Source organism: Sapajus apella, unplaced genomic scaffold (assembly GCF_009761245.1).
Source record: "Sapajus apella isolate SASKATOON/1434 unplaced genomic scaffold, GSC_monkey_1.0 scaffold137, whole genome shotgun sequence".
Lineage (NCBI taxonomy): Eukaryota > Metazoa > Chordata > Mammalia > Primates > Cebidae > Sapajus > Sapajus apella.
This window is the reverse complement of record NW_022437077.1, coordinates 2,135,751-2,150,985: the sequence shown is the minus strand read 5'-3', so window position 1 is coordinate 2,150,985 and position 15,235 is coordinate 2,135,751. Positions and strand designations below refer to the sequence as shown.

At 38.4% G+C, this 15,235-nt stretch overlaps 1 protein-coding gene across 2 annotated transcripts in view; it reads left to right on the top strand.

Annotated features, from left to right (window-relative positions):
- STK4 (serine/threonine kinase 4) overlaps positions 1–15,235 on the top strand; it is a 105,611-nt gene that overhangs the window by 74,213 nt on the left and 16,163 nt on the right. The window contains exon 11 of one of the 2 annotated variants that reach the window (XM_032263613.1): positions 6,712–7,541. The exons of the other annotated variant lie outside the window; for it this stretch is intronic. Within the exon in view, the coding sequence (XP_032119504.1) occupies positions 6,712–6,795 (84 nt within the window). The 3' untranslated portion in view covers positions 6,796–7,541. Of the gene's footprint in view, positions 1–6,711; positions 7,542–15,235 lie in introns of those variants that run through there. 2 annotated transcript variants of the gene reach the window in all.

Sequence of the window (15,235 nt, the reverse complement as noted above, 5' to 3'; positions counted from 1 at the left end):
TCTGTTATCTGTTGTCTAATCAGAATGGGCTTTTCTGCTAATATGCTTTTCTTACTCCAGTGTTAGATATTGACTATTTTTAGTAATCTTCATATTGATTGCTTGTTATCTTGTCTAATTTTACATTTTATTGGCAGAGACAACTGGTCTCTTAAGACTGCATTGTGGAATTTGAGAAGGAAGTGATGAAAATAGTTATTTAATAGTTATTGTGTGTTAGGTCCCTGTAAACATTTTATCCCATCTGCTTTTCATAATATCCTCACATGGTAGATCTTATTCCTACTTATTTGACAGAGACACTTTGAGACACTAGGTGATCTGTCCCACCCTAGGCACATGATTAATAAATGATAGACCATTGTTTTTCTCAGAATAACACACTTGTTTGCATGAGAACGGTTATAAATGTGCTGGTGGTGAACATTCATCTAATTCAGGTGCTGCATCTTTTCTTTCTCCCTTATTGAATTGCCACAGCATGCAGTGCTCAGAATGTATTATTTGATTATGTTATTTGAGCCCGTTGTGCACTCTTTGGAAAACTTTTAAAATTTCTTCAGATTTTCTTTTTGTAATATCCATTCATCTACATGTATAGGAATATGCTAATTGGACTATAATTTCATAGGTGTGGAATTTAGATTTCCTCCCTGCTTCTTTGCTAAAACTATAGTAAAAAACATTGCTTGGAACTACAGTGTTGGGAATTCCCTTGATTGAATTGGATAAAGCATAAGGCATTTAGCAAAGTGCCTGGTATTCCTACTCTATTATTAATATGTGGGTTCCTTTTAGAGTGACGGCTTATTTATAGTGAAGGAGAGCAGTGGATTGGCAGTCAGGCCTCAGCTCTGACCGTAACTAGCTTTGTGTCCTCAAGTAAGCCACCTAACCTTTCTGGGACTCTTGTTTCTTTGTCTACTAAAGGTAAGATTAAGTCTTTAAGAGCCCTCAAACTCTCTTGGTCTTTGTTTGCCAGTTTAAAAAATGCAGCTAATGCGTCTCTCACATAGGGTCATATGAGCCTAAAATAAAGAGCTTGTGTAAAGTGTGTAAAAGATGCTCTGTGTATATATAAAGTTCTTTTCCAGTTATTTTAAAAGCAGAGAAGTGCTTTGAACACCCAGGACACCAGAATGAGCATAGAAGGCAGGATGATATACCCACCAGGAGCAGATAGACTTGGATTCACTGCTGACTTCATTATTTATGGAACCTGTAACTCTAGGCTAGTCACCCAGCCGAGAATGAAGATACTAATCATATTTACCTCCAAGTTATTGAGCAGATTAAATTTAAAAATGCTTTTAAAGTGCTTAGCAGAGAGTCTGACACAGAGTAGGCATTCAGTAAATTTTATTTATATAAAATGTAACTTAGGGTGGGAGACATGGATGAACTACCAGAAAAGGGAAAGATACTGAGGTGGGCTGCCCAGAAAAAAGGAAGGTAAGAGAAAGACCCACGCTTATTTTACACTTTTGTTTCAGGCCCTGCTGCAGCAGCTCTTACTTTCTAGATCACACATTGTTTCCTTTGTGATTTTTTTTTTCTTTCTTTTCCTTTCTATTTAATTATTTATTTTTATTTTTTGAGATGGAGTCTCACTCTGTCGCCCAGGCTGGAGTGCAGTGGTGCGATCTCAGCTCACTGAGGATACAGATGCCTGCCACCATGCCTGGCTTATTGTTGTATTTTTAATAGAGACGGGGTTTTGCCATGTTGGCCAGGCTGGTCTTGAACTCCTGACCTCAGGTGATCCACCCGCCTCGGCCTCCCAAAGTGCTGGGATTACAGGCATGAGCCACCACGTCTGGCTGTGATATTTATTTTATACCTAAGATTAGCTTAATTCTGTTAAGACTTTCTTGTTCCTAGGGTTTAAACATCAAGCATACTGACTAAAACACTGACAGACCTTTTGTGTTTTCTCTGATTGCTTCCCTTCTGTGCCTGCCTGGATGCTATAAGTCTTGGACAGTTCCCACATTGATGTTTTTTTTTCAAAATAGTTTTATCCTGATGGTACATTTGTCAATATAAAAAAGCTCAAGCAAGTGTATGTGTGTATGTGTGAAAGAGACAGAGAGAGCTGTATGGGATCTATGAGCTGCCAAGTGTACCCTTTCGTCTAGCTGAGTTCATACTGCACAGAGCATTGTATCAGAGAGTGGCTAACTGCTGGAGGGAAGGCAACCTTGAATCTTCTTTATAGACCCACTAGTTACTCTGTTTGCCCTTTACCTAGGAAAATGCACAGTAAAAACCATTCTAGCATTTTGTAGCCTTTAGACATGGATGCATCTAGTCTAATCTTTTTTTTTTTTTTTCTTTTTCTTGAGAAGGAGTCTCACTCTGTCTCCAGGCTGGAGTGCAGTGACGCAATCTCGACTCACTGCAACCTCCGCCTCCTAGGTTCAAGCAATTCTTCTGCCTCAGCTTCCCGAGTAGCGGGGACGACAGGCGCATACCACCACACCCAGCTAATTTTTATATTTTTAGTAGAGTTGGGATTTCTCCATGTTGGCCAGGGTGATCTCGGTCTCTTGACCTTGTGAGCTGCCCACCTTGGCCTCCCAAAGAGCTGGGATTAGAGGCGTGAGCCACTGCACCTGACCTAGTTTATTAAATCTTAATGGAGTGCTATTAAAAATAAAGTCAAGTCAGGAAATTTTCTGTCCCTTTCCAAGTGCTCTTATTCCCAGATATGGCAGGACCAAGCATAAAGTTATTTTCACATGTTGGGAAGAAACATTCCATTCCAATTTCAAGTGGGGGTTTTCCACTTTTGGAAGTACTGCTGAGACTGCAATTATAAACTACAACTATTCTAGGATTAATTTAAAACAGTTCCTGGGATAAATTAAGATCTTGCAGTAAAAATACCATATACAATCTGTCACATTATCTGTGGCAACTCTTCCCTATGCCAGCTTGGTCAGTGAGGGTAACAGCTGCCCAGAGTTCATTGCTAAAGGGATGTTTAACAATAGTACTATGAATTCAGCGCTTTGTATTAGAATAGTGCTTGAATTCCTGGTATTCAGTTAATATATAGAGTTTTATGTACAATGATATAGAAAATATGTGATGCACAAGATTTCAGCTTTTTAAGAATTCTCACCACTCCTCCTCCCATCTCAATTTTGTTCTTGTAGAAAATGAAAATCCCACAGGGAAGCCAAGTGTAGTCCTCATTCCCTGACTTCTGATTTTGTACTCCTTCACTCTCCACTTCCTTCCCCTCCCCTTTCTACACTGTTCACCTGGGCCTAAACATGTCTGAATGACTGCAGCCTCAGGAAAGCTTCAAGTTAGACTAGATGACCTTTAAGGTTTTGTTAATCCTGAGAATCTTTGGCCACATCAGTGAACTCTTTTGTATCTACTCAAATGTAACAGAATAGACGAGCATTCAGAGTAAGGGGGTCTTCCTAGGCTGGCTGCAGAGAGAACAGGCAGCAGCACTTGTCCCATGGCTATACATTACACATCTCGCCCTGGGGGTATTTGGGGACCGGAGAAAGGGGAGCCAGTTTGGCCTGTGGTACGTGTAATTTTGCACTTTGAATTACTGAAATGGGTCTGAGTTCTCCAGCTCTTCACAGAACCTACCACTTGCTGTTTGTTGTTTTATGACCAGCCTGTGGAGTTTATTTTGTTCTCTTTGACACTTTCTAAAAACATTTGTGTTTGTTACCTCTGATTTAGCCAATCTCCAGTTCATTGTCATTTAGGTAGCCTTTTAATATTAATAACTATTGCTTTAACAAGAGCATCTTTGCATGGTATATCCTTAGAATTAATTCCTTCAAGTAGAATTATTGGGTCAATCTGTTTATAAATTTGAAATTTTGATACATGTTATTAAATTTCCCTGTCATTTTTGGTATGTGAATTGTCACTTTATGTTATTTACCTAATTTTCAGTGTAATTATTTTCTTTATTGATTTTAAAGACCTCTTCAGATATCAAGTCAGATTATGAACCTTTTAGCATATGTGGTAAAGATATTCTCCTAGAATATCTTTTTTTTTTTTTTTTTTTTTGGGGGGGGACGGAGTTTCGCTCTTGTTACCCAGGCTGGAGTGCAATGGCGCGATCTCGGCTCACCGCAACCTCCGCCTCCTGGGTTCAGGCAATTCTCCTGCCTCAGCCTCCTGAGTAGCTGGGATTACAGGCACACGCCACCATGCCCAGCTAAATTTTTTGTATTTTTAGTAGAGACGGGGTTTCACCGTGTTGACAGGATGGTCTCGATCTCTTGACCTCGTGATCCACCTGCCTCGGCCTCCCAAAGTGCTGGGATTACAGGCTTGAGCCACCGCGCCCGGCCTAGAATATCTTTTAAAGCTTTGCATATGGTATCTAACTTCAGACATTTAAGTTTTTTATATATTTTGATTTATTAGCTTTTCCTTGTGGTTTCTGGAATTTTATGTCATGTTTGGAAAAGTTTTTCACATTCTGAGATTACAAAAATATTAACCCCTACCTTGTTTTAGAATGTTTATTATTTTTTTCTTTCTCAATATTTATCAAGTGTCTGTCTTGGTGTTAAGAGTAAGGTAGCAATTGAGCTTTATATTTTTCTAACGACCAAGGATTTTAAAAAATACATAGTTAATTTAGAATTACCAAATCTTAATAGCTTATAGTACCTAAAAGTGGCTTATTTTTACAGATAGAAAGTTCCACTTCAAGCACTGAGTTTTAATGTTTTTCTGCGTTTAAAACCTCTAGAAAGAAACTGTGAACAGAACACCATATTGGTTTTGGCATTAGCTTTAATGCATCTCAAATAGGCTGATTCTACAGAATTTGATCCAAAGTACTTCTATGTCTTGATGCTTTTTTTTTTTTGCCAAGCAAAACTGATTATTTCTAACCAAAAGGCCTTTAGTGCTAGACTGAAAGAAACGTAAGGGGGTCCTCCTATGCTGTTGTACTTTCTGTAATTTGGCTTAAAGTACAGTGCTTTTTATTTTTCTCTTCAGTTTCTTTCTCTTCTCTAGCCTCCGATGGTCCAGGCTCTTGTTGCTGGGGGGCTTTTTGGGAGACAAATTCAAATACTTTCTGTCCAGCTGGACATTATTGTATCTTTAAGTGCTTTCCTTTTTTCTGAGTAGTTCAGTAAGTGGTTACCAGGGGTCTTCCTTTGACAGTTATTACTAGCCTCTCTTGTATAGTGGGATTTAGCTGTGGGTTGATTTGTTGTGCTGGTATGTTTTCATCTGCAGCGATGCATTGCTCTATCACGTAGATTCTTTGTTGCTTCATTAGATGTGTTTTAGTTCCTCTTTTGAATCTTTATCTGAGTACCTTGATACCTTGGCAGTCATATTATCCTAAATTATTATAGTGCCTTTTAAAGTAGATTTCATCATTGAGGCTTATGTTTAGGTCAAGCTTGCAGGCAGGGAGGATTATGCCATTGTGGTTGAGAGGCATATAGTGGTTAAAACCACTGGAGTTATTCTGTTAGGGCTCAGAGCCTATCTTCTCCTCCTGTTTTGTCACCTGTTTAACCCTTGATTCTCTTATTTGTCAAACATGGTGAAGCCATACCTTTGACATAGGGCTGTTGTATCAAATGAGATACAGGTTGCGTAATCCCAAAGTCGAAAATCCAAAATCCAGAACACTTCTGGTGCCAGGCATCTTGGATAGGGGATACTAAACCTGTAATTCATGTAAAGCACTTTTATGACAATGGTCCTTATTGCTGGCCTGCAATAAGCACTTAATAAACATTATTGTTTTCTTCTTTTTTGGTGTTGGTTTGCTCTTCTAGAATGTTACAGTTCTTTTTTTTAACCTTCTAGTTGTAAAAAGTATACATACCCATTATAGAAAGTTTAGAGCTTAAAGAAGAAAATGTCTCTTACAATTCTTCCAGCCGCCCAGCAATAATAATACTTTACATTTTAACATTTCCTTCCAGTTTTTTATACTTATGTATTATTTTACACAGCTGAGATCATTGTGCATGTGTAATAAATCTTGATTTTTTCACTTAACATACCTTAAACATTTCTCATATCATTAAAAACACTTATGAAATCATTTTTAAGGGTTATATAATAGCCTATCACATATTCTTTTGATTGATATAATCATTCTCTTTTTACTTGGCGTTTAATATCTGGGGCTTTTTTGGTTGCAGTTGGGTTGTTTTCAGGTCATTCTAACATATTAAGCCAGGCCTTTTCTTGTCAGTGGGAAGTTTGGTGATTGAGGCTTTGTGTTTGTTTTAGTTGGTGGTGTTTTTTTGCCTGTTGAGTGTGTGAATTAAAGCAGGGTTTTAACCATCAGCACCTGTGCTCTGAGACTCTGGCCACCACCTTTCTGGACAGTCTCCATGCTCTGCTTTTTAATCTTCTTCTGATGAGTTCTTTTCATACTTGTCTGCTGGAAGAAAGTTGAATGGAGACAATGATTGGTGTTTAGGTTTCTGACCTGGCAGTGCCATGTGAATGCCCAGGAGCTAACCAAGGTCAACACCACTGCCTGTTAATGGCCCTTTACTGAAGTAATCATGCCGAGCAGTTTCTGGTGAGAAGACGATCCTAAATTGTTCTTTACAGAGTACACTATTTTTGTTTCAACTTCTTATTTTTCCTGTAAAGCTTGGTTTTTAAAGTATGTTGAGACTGAATTTATTTGTGCTCTGGAATATAATGAGATTTTGTCCTCTTTTCTTTCAGAAAACTAGCCAAGAACAGCAGTCTGAAAAAGATGTATGTATCCAAAATTGCCAGGGAAACCTGCTGTGTAGATACACTTTCTGAGAAGCCACATGGCAAATGAATGTCGTCTTTGTCTCAGAACCACAGTAGCCTGGTTCTGCTGGTGGATCATGCTAGCTGATTTGAGCTTGGTTTTTAACTCAGTTATTGAAATGGCCCTGAGAGCAGGACTTAAATGCCTGTGGTGGTGACCCCAAGAGGTTTCTTAAAACAGTATCAGCCTGTGTGAGCTGGAGACCGTTTTTCACTTCTTTTGTTTGGTTCGGAGACTGCTTGATCCATGGCTGCTTGGCAGGCTTTTGCTTCAACGTTCATTCTGTGGCCATTGAACTACGGGATATTAAACTACAGGATATTAAACTACAGGATGATTTTAATCTCAACTACGTGGTGAGCAAAAAAGCTGAGTCCAGGCTGCCTCAGAAATGGATCCTAAGAACTGCAATAAGTATCATAGAACCTTAGGCCCTAGGAAGGGCTGTTCCAAGGTTACTTCTGTGGGCTTCACTGTAAGCACAGGTGACAAATGGGCCTGCCTTGAATTCCTAGAAGCCATTGTCTCTCTCAGTCAGCTGTTCCAACACTGTATCAGAGAATGATAAACTTTCAGGATTGAAAAGGGTCTTAAAGGACATATTTTCCAGCTCTTGCTATATTTTCAACAAGAGGCATCATCTCACATTTGCTTGACTACCTCTAGTCATTTCTGAAAAGAGGGAATTCCACAAGTTGGAAGTAGTTCAAATCATTGCTCAAAGCTCTGTCTAAAGATAGCACTTTTTTTTTTTCAGCCAAAATTTGTCCCCAGGGAACGTCTATCCATGAAATTTTGATTACTTCTCACAGGAACTTTACAAAAAGTTAGTTGGGGTTATTTGGATTTTCCATTTTGCAGATGGAGAAAGGCACCATCTCTTTCCCCTAACTATTTTGGTATTATGGTAGCTTGGGTTGAGGAAAATTTGCCAGGTCATTGTTACCAAGGCAAGTAACTAAATCATGGGTTCTCTGTATGCTAATGCTGCCCAGCATGTAGGCTTTACTGGTGTCTGTCCTTCATTCCCTCCCTCTGTTTAGCTGAGAGAATGAGTATGAAAGCACTTAGCCAGTAGTAGATGTTGGGTGACAGCTCATTAAAAGTGCAGACTCCTGGCCAGGTGTGGGGCTCACACCTGTAATCCTAGCACTTTGAGAGGCCAAATCGGGAGGATCGCTTGAACCTAGGAGTTCAAGACTAGCCTGAGAAACATAGCTAGACCCTGTCTCTACAAAAAATTTTTAAAAAATTAGCCAGGCTTGGTGGTACCCACCTGTAGCCCAGCTACTCAGGAGGCTGAAGCAGGAAGAACACTTGAGCCCAGGAGTTTGAGGTTGCAGTAAGCTATGATTGCACCACTGCAGTCTAGTCTGGGTGACAGAGGGAGACCCTGCCTTTTTTTTTTTTTTTTTTTAATAAAATAAAAATTGAAGGAAAAAGTACAGACTCCAGAGTCAGATCCTGATTCAATTTTTATTTCAACTACTTACTGGCTGTGTTAACTTCAATGGATTATATAATTCTCTAAACCTCAAATTTCTCATCTGTAGCACTGGGTTAATAATTACAGAGTAAGATTTAATGATGAGCAAATGAGATTAATACATGTGAATTACTTAATGTATAGCTGCTAATAATGAACAGTTAATGCTTAAAAAATTCTGGGCTTTATTATTGCTATTGTTATTATTCCTGTAATCACTGTACGACAAGATCCCTGAATCCTACCCTCTCATCAAGGCAATACAGGCAGAGCCTCCGTTCTGTCCCACCTGTCCTTATGATTTCTCCTCTCTGCAGGACTACCCTTGGTATTCATTTTCACCTGATTTACCAAGAATAGCAATGTCAGCATCAAAAGAAGGGGTGGGAATGGGTGTGTACATAATTTATCTGGTCCCTGGATCTCTCTGCTTCTCTTACATGGAGAGCTTTCAGGAGTCACCTCGGTATTCTGCCATGTTGCCAGAACTGGAGATTGGGCGTTAACTTTTTTTTTTTTCTTATTTCCTGCCTTTAGGGAAGATATCTATAATCAAAAATATCATGGTTGTCTCTATTTTCAGAGATGGTTTCATCCTCTGTGGCTTTGTTATTTGAGTATGTGTTTTTAACAGTCTAGCTCATTCTACTTTTTCCTTGTGGTCTAGATTTCTTAGTGCTTAGTTCTGTTTGGTTTCACTTCAGATTAATTTAGGTCTCTGCCACTTCCCAGGACATCTTAATTTCATGTACGTTTTAAAATTTATTGGCATCAAGTTTTAGATTTTAAAATTTACAGTATCTGTATTTATAGCTTGCTTTTTATTCCTGTTATTTATTTCTTTTTTTTTTTTTGGAGCGAGGGTAGGGATCTTTTTTTTTGGCGGGGTCGGGGTGGGGGATCAATCTTTTCAAAGTGTAATTTTTTTAAAGCCCATACCAGCTTTTGGTTTTGTTGATCCTTGCTCTTGCGCATTAACTTTTGAATTAATTAATTTATTTTTTACATCATTTTTTTCTTTCTACTTTCTATGGGTTTATTTTGTTTTCTTCACTTGAACAATTCAGCTTACTAATTTTTAATTATCTTTTTTTTTTCCCTCTGAGATGGAGTCTGGCACTGTTGCCCAGGCTGGAGTGCAGTGGCACAATCTTGGCTCACTGCAACCTCTGCCTCCCAGGTTCAAGTGATTCTCCTGTTTCAGCCTCTTGAGTAATTGGGACTACAGGTGCACACCACCATGCCCAGCTAATTTTTGTATTTTTAGTAGACACAGGCTTTCACCATATTGGCCAGGCTGGTCTCGAACTCCTGACATCATGATCTGCCCACCTTGGCCTCCCAAAGTGCTAGGATTACAGGTGTGAGCCACCACGCCTGGCCCAATTATCTTTCTTTTCTAATATACATTTAAGGGTCTAAAATTTATTTTACATATTACTTCAACTACCTTCCACAATTTTTGATACGTAATATTTTTGTAAAGTCAGGTTTGTTGAGGTCTAATTTATATACTATAAAATGTGCCCCTTTTAAGTGTACAGTTTGAGTTTTAGTAGAAGTACACAGTTGTATAAACACCACCATAATGAAGCTACAGAACATTTCTAATATCCCATAAAGTTCCCTTATGCCTTGGTTTTTGGTTTTTGTTCCTATAGCTTTATCTTTTCTAGGATGTCAGGTGAATAGAATTGTGCAGTATATACCCTTTTGTGTTTGACCTCGTTCACTTACATACTATTTTGAGATTTGTTCATTTGTTGCATATGTCTGGAGTTTGTTCCTTTTTATTGCTGAGTAGTTTCCATTGTATGGATATTACCAGAATTTATCTGTTCACCACTAATTTTCAGTGGAAGAAAATGAGAGTATTTTAATTCTGCACTTGGATTGTAAATATCATACGAGACTATTCTGGACTGGAAAGTATCTTGGAATTTTTCAAACATAAATGTTTATGTAGGTTTTATCATTTTGGAAGTTTTTCTATTAGTGGTCAAACATGAACTCACATGTATTCACTTGCACCCTTCCTCCCTGTAGCAGTCTGGGTTCAGAGAGAAGATAGAAACCACACAGTAGGTTAAACAGGGGAGTTTAATATAAATAAGTATTACCTGTGATAAAAGAGTAACTATCAGATATGAAGAAACTGTGTGTGGTTCCCTAAGGCGAGGGCGTATATCCAAGGAAGGACAAACTGCCAGGGCTTCAGACCTCATTTGAGAAGATGTGGTTCAGCCTGTGGAATCACAGCGAAGTTTGCTGGTTTGACAAGACGAGCTGATCGAAAGTCTCTGGGCAAGCTCTAGATTACCGTAACTCTGGAGTGCAGGCAGAGAGCAGGCCATCTCGTGGGTTACTGGCCATCCAGTGGGTAGTAGGGTCTGGGCCCTGGCTGGGGCAATAGGCCTTAGGAACACAAGAGCCATGTGGAGGCTTTGGTGTCCATGTCAACTGAGCTCCCAAAACGTTAGGGTAGGCTGAACCTGCAAGGTCATAGAAAGACCACATTCTAGGCTGTAGCTGGGCCACAGTGTCGATGGTACTCACACTCACATTGCCAGCTCCCATGCTGGACACTGAGGACAGCCTCTTCCTCCCAGCGCTCTACTGAGAAAACTTCACAGCACATGTTCTTCAGAGAAGTGCTTATCACAGAGTGCATACAGAAGGGTACACTTGGAGCTTGGAGGTAACACACTCTCCCTCTTCTTTTTCAAAGAAGTACTCTCAAGTCAAGAGCACTAATGACTACGCTTGTGCTATTAACAATCAGACCCTTCATGAGGGGAAAAGAGTTTATGAAAAATTAGAACTTAATGTAGTTTTAAGTAACAAAGATATGTTTGTAGACAAATAGAACTATACCTTCCCATGGGACCTGTGTTATATACAGATCATGGTATTGTCACTGTTCTCCCTTCTCCCAGTCATTGGAATCATAGATTCCAAGTTGTAAGTCAGACCCCAGATTGGAAGCACTTTCTTTCTTCAAGATGTTTGCTCATTGTAGAAAACATTTAGAAAGCATGTTTTAAAGAATGGTTTTATACCAGAGAAGCTAAGTGTTTTTAACTCAGAGCCTAGATGAGCTTACTGTTAGGAATATGGTGTTTAAACCTTTCGAAATGAAAAACTGGGACATATGCTCATTATGAATCATTTTTTCTGGTTTAGGAATTTATACACATTTGAGAAGTATTACCATGGCATAAATTAATTCACATTTGATTATACCCAATTAAACAGTTGCTGAAAAGAATAAAGGACTATCCCAAAATATGTAAGCATATTAATATGTGTTAATATGTAATACATATTAATGTTTTCATGGAATAAGGATTAAGCCCATCTTTTTTAGAGTCTTCTATCAGAAAAATGAACAAATGACAACTCATTTAGCAGTTTGAAGGACACACACACACACACACACACACACCCGCTACCCCTATCTAGACCTAATTTATGTTTTTGACACTGTAGAGAGTTCAGGTCCTAAGACTTTATGGCTATTATAAAAACATTCTGACATGCTTTGCAGAATTCTTGTCTGCTTTTGTTGCAGATTTTTTTTCTTTCAAAGGATTGCTTGAGAAGATATTTATTTTTGGGTATTTAGGTTGTGAATTTCTCACCCTTCATTAAATGGAGTACCCAGCAATAAGGCTTACAGAGTGTTATATACTTTCCAGAAACTGAGTGCTGTGTACTTGCAATCTTTTCCTCTTTAAGAAAGCCCAAATTTTAAAAATTCGACCTGAAAAGTAGCCTATTTAGGGAATTTCTATTTGTATTCTTGACAAGTTTTCTGTAAGCATTTTTTTCTTTTATGTGTTTAAAATTGAATCCTATTTAGTCGGTAGATACCTTTTAAGACTGCATCTATTAAATAAAGTGAGATCAATTTGCATTTTAGCTTTCAAATTTTGCTTGGGATTCTTTGAGCTGTTTTTATTTGGCAGGAACAGAGATAAGAAGCTTGGCCTTTTTGTTGTCTTGGAAATTTCCAGCCCAAGAAAGCATACAGAGGCATAGCTCACAGCGTTTCTTATATGGATTAGCTAGCTCTTTTCCTAAATTATTAAGCTGCATTAAAACAGCAGCTTGGTACAGTTGGTGTTTTAGGTTTTCATACCTTCTGAAAGATTAATATTCCTACAAGAATGAGGTTACTTTTGATGTCCCCTTTAGTGTTTTTAAACATCAAGAGCATCACATTCTTGTACTCTACCTTCTGCAGACATTTATAACTATTCTAGGAGGTGTAATGGGTGTTTACTAACTTCCTGAAAGTGTTTCTCTCACAGATTGGCTTCCTTAAGTGTGAAATTTATACACCGATTTGAAACTACACTGTCCCCCTTGTCGATGGGGGATATGTTCCAAGACCCCCACTGGACGGCAAAACCATAGGTAGTACCGAACCCCATTGCTCCCAGTTAGAACATGTTTCTGTTCATGTCTTTCACCCACAAATTTAATGCCTTTTCTTTGTTAACCAAGGGCTTATCTTATCACACAGCTGTGGTTGAAACTTTTGCCCCTTGAGGTATAACAGCAAAACTAGCATGTATTTCTTTTTCCTTCTTCATAGTATCACTGGTAGAAGATTCATTCTTACTGTAATCTTAGCAACCTTAGTGTATAACTTTTTTTTTCTTTTTAGCCGACAATGTTGATTTTTTCACTTAAAGGAAGCACATCGTGGCTTCTCTTTGGCTGCTATGAATTGCCAGCATCACTGCTCTTACATTTTGGGTCCATTATTAAGTGAAATAGGGTTTCCTTAAACACAAGTACTTTGATACCAATTCTGCAGTAGTCCATTTGATAACCAAGGTGACTACGGAGTGACCGACAGGCGGGTAGTGTGTATAGCATGGTTATGCTGGACAAAGAGTTGATTCACATCCCAGACGGGATAGAGCAGGGCAGCACAGAATTTCATCATGCTTCTTAGAATGACACACAGTTAAAACTTAGGAATTGATTATTTCTGGAAGTTTCCATTTAATATTTTTAGACCTTGGTTGACTGTGGGTAACTGAAATTGCAGATAAGGGGGAATAATGTATTCTTAAAAGAGAATTTTTCTTAAAGAGCAGCCATAAGCAACCAGGACTAGAGTGAATTTTTGCTTTATTTTTCTTTGTAACTCTATTGCAATTAGGATACTGAATTAGTCGCTCATGTTGATTTTGGTATGCATGGGTCAATTTTGAGTAATTGACATAACTTTATTTAATGAACTTATATTATCCTCTTAGGCTTATGTATTGATTATATACTTTCAAAGCTGAAAAGCCTAGTGTCTTACTAATACTTGAGAGAACTCAGTAAAAAGTCGGTATCACTTTCAAATAAAGGCTTAAAGATTAAGGATATATTTCTTTATTAAATATTTATTGAAAATTATTTTTTGCTGGCCTGCTCTCTGAAAATATATTAGATATAGTCTCTACTCTTAAATAGCTCCCACTTCAGTAAACAAAAAAGATACATGATTGAAAGAGTAGTTGGAGCTTGCGCTGAGCCGGAAGGCTGAATGGGCCGTCCCCTAAGCAGAAGACAGAAGTAGATCCAGCAGAAGCTTGGAGGTGTACAAAAGTATTGCACCTGAAGGAACTGGGAGTCATTGCTAGTAGTATTGACAAATGAGGTCATAAGTCTTTTTGTTTATTTAACCTAATTTTATCAGTTCTCTGTATCTCAAGTGTGTTACTTGAAATAACCAAACTTACATTTCATTTTTAAAAATGAAAATTCAGACCCTTCCCTGAATTAGAATGAGCCCCCCACTTGCATTATAAATTTATGAGGGGTGAAGTATTGTTGTTGTTGTTTTTTTCCAGAGACTCTGGCCACAGGGATTCTTCCATCTCTCAACTTCTGTAGCACATGTTGCCCTGACATGCAATTGGTCAGGCTTTCAGTCAGATGTACTAAGGTTCCTGTTCTAATTCAACCATTTACAACCTCTGGGACGACAGGCAAATGTCTATATCTCTCTAAGCCTCCAATGTCTGCCTCTGTAAAGTTGGGGTAAGAGTACTTCTTGGACTTCAGTGAGGATTACTTAAGATCATGCATGTAAGGTGCTGAGCACAATGCCCAGCACACAGAACTCAATTAAAAGTAGCTCTAATTAATGTTAGTGATCATTAGCACTCATTAATACCCCAGACCGTAGCTTGTTTTCATGACTTACCTACCTCTTTTCTCTCCACAACTAGTGTGAAGGGAGCATACTATATACTTTTTTGTCCCATACCCACTCTTACTCACCATACTCCTCTATCCCTACATAGGTTCTGACACAGAGTGGGTCCTGGCTACATTTTTAAAAAGATGTAACACTAGATATCAGCAAGTAAACCTTGGGTGATAGGAAAGTTTCTTATGGGTTCTTGCTGTGGAGAATCAGAGTCAAGATGATAGTGAAAAAAATCTGTTTGGTCAAAAGTATGTTACCTTGGCCAAAGGCTGTTATAAACCTCAGAACAAAACCAAAACAAAACAGGTGCCTTGTGAATTCCAGAGTAACTTGTAAAAGCTCATGCCAGAATAGAGTTGGAATAAATTCTAAACATGCAAAATGCTACTTTAAGAATTTTGTCCTGTGAATTTAAGAATGGTTTTTAATTACAGTAGCTCCCAAACCTTAACTATGGTTTTGCTTTCCATGGCTTCAGTTACTCGAACCACCTGCACTCTGAAAATATTAAATAGAAAATTCCAGAAATAAACAATTCATGGGCTTTTAATTACACGTCATCCTGAGTAGTGTGATGAAACCTTGTGCCGTCCTGTTTCATCCTTCCTGGGACATGAATCATCACTCTGTTCAGCATATCTACGCTGTTGCACCCATTAGTCACTTAGTAGACATCTTGGTTATCATAAAGCCTGTTGTGGTACTGGTATTACAGTGCTTGTGTTTAACCCTTTTTTAAAAA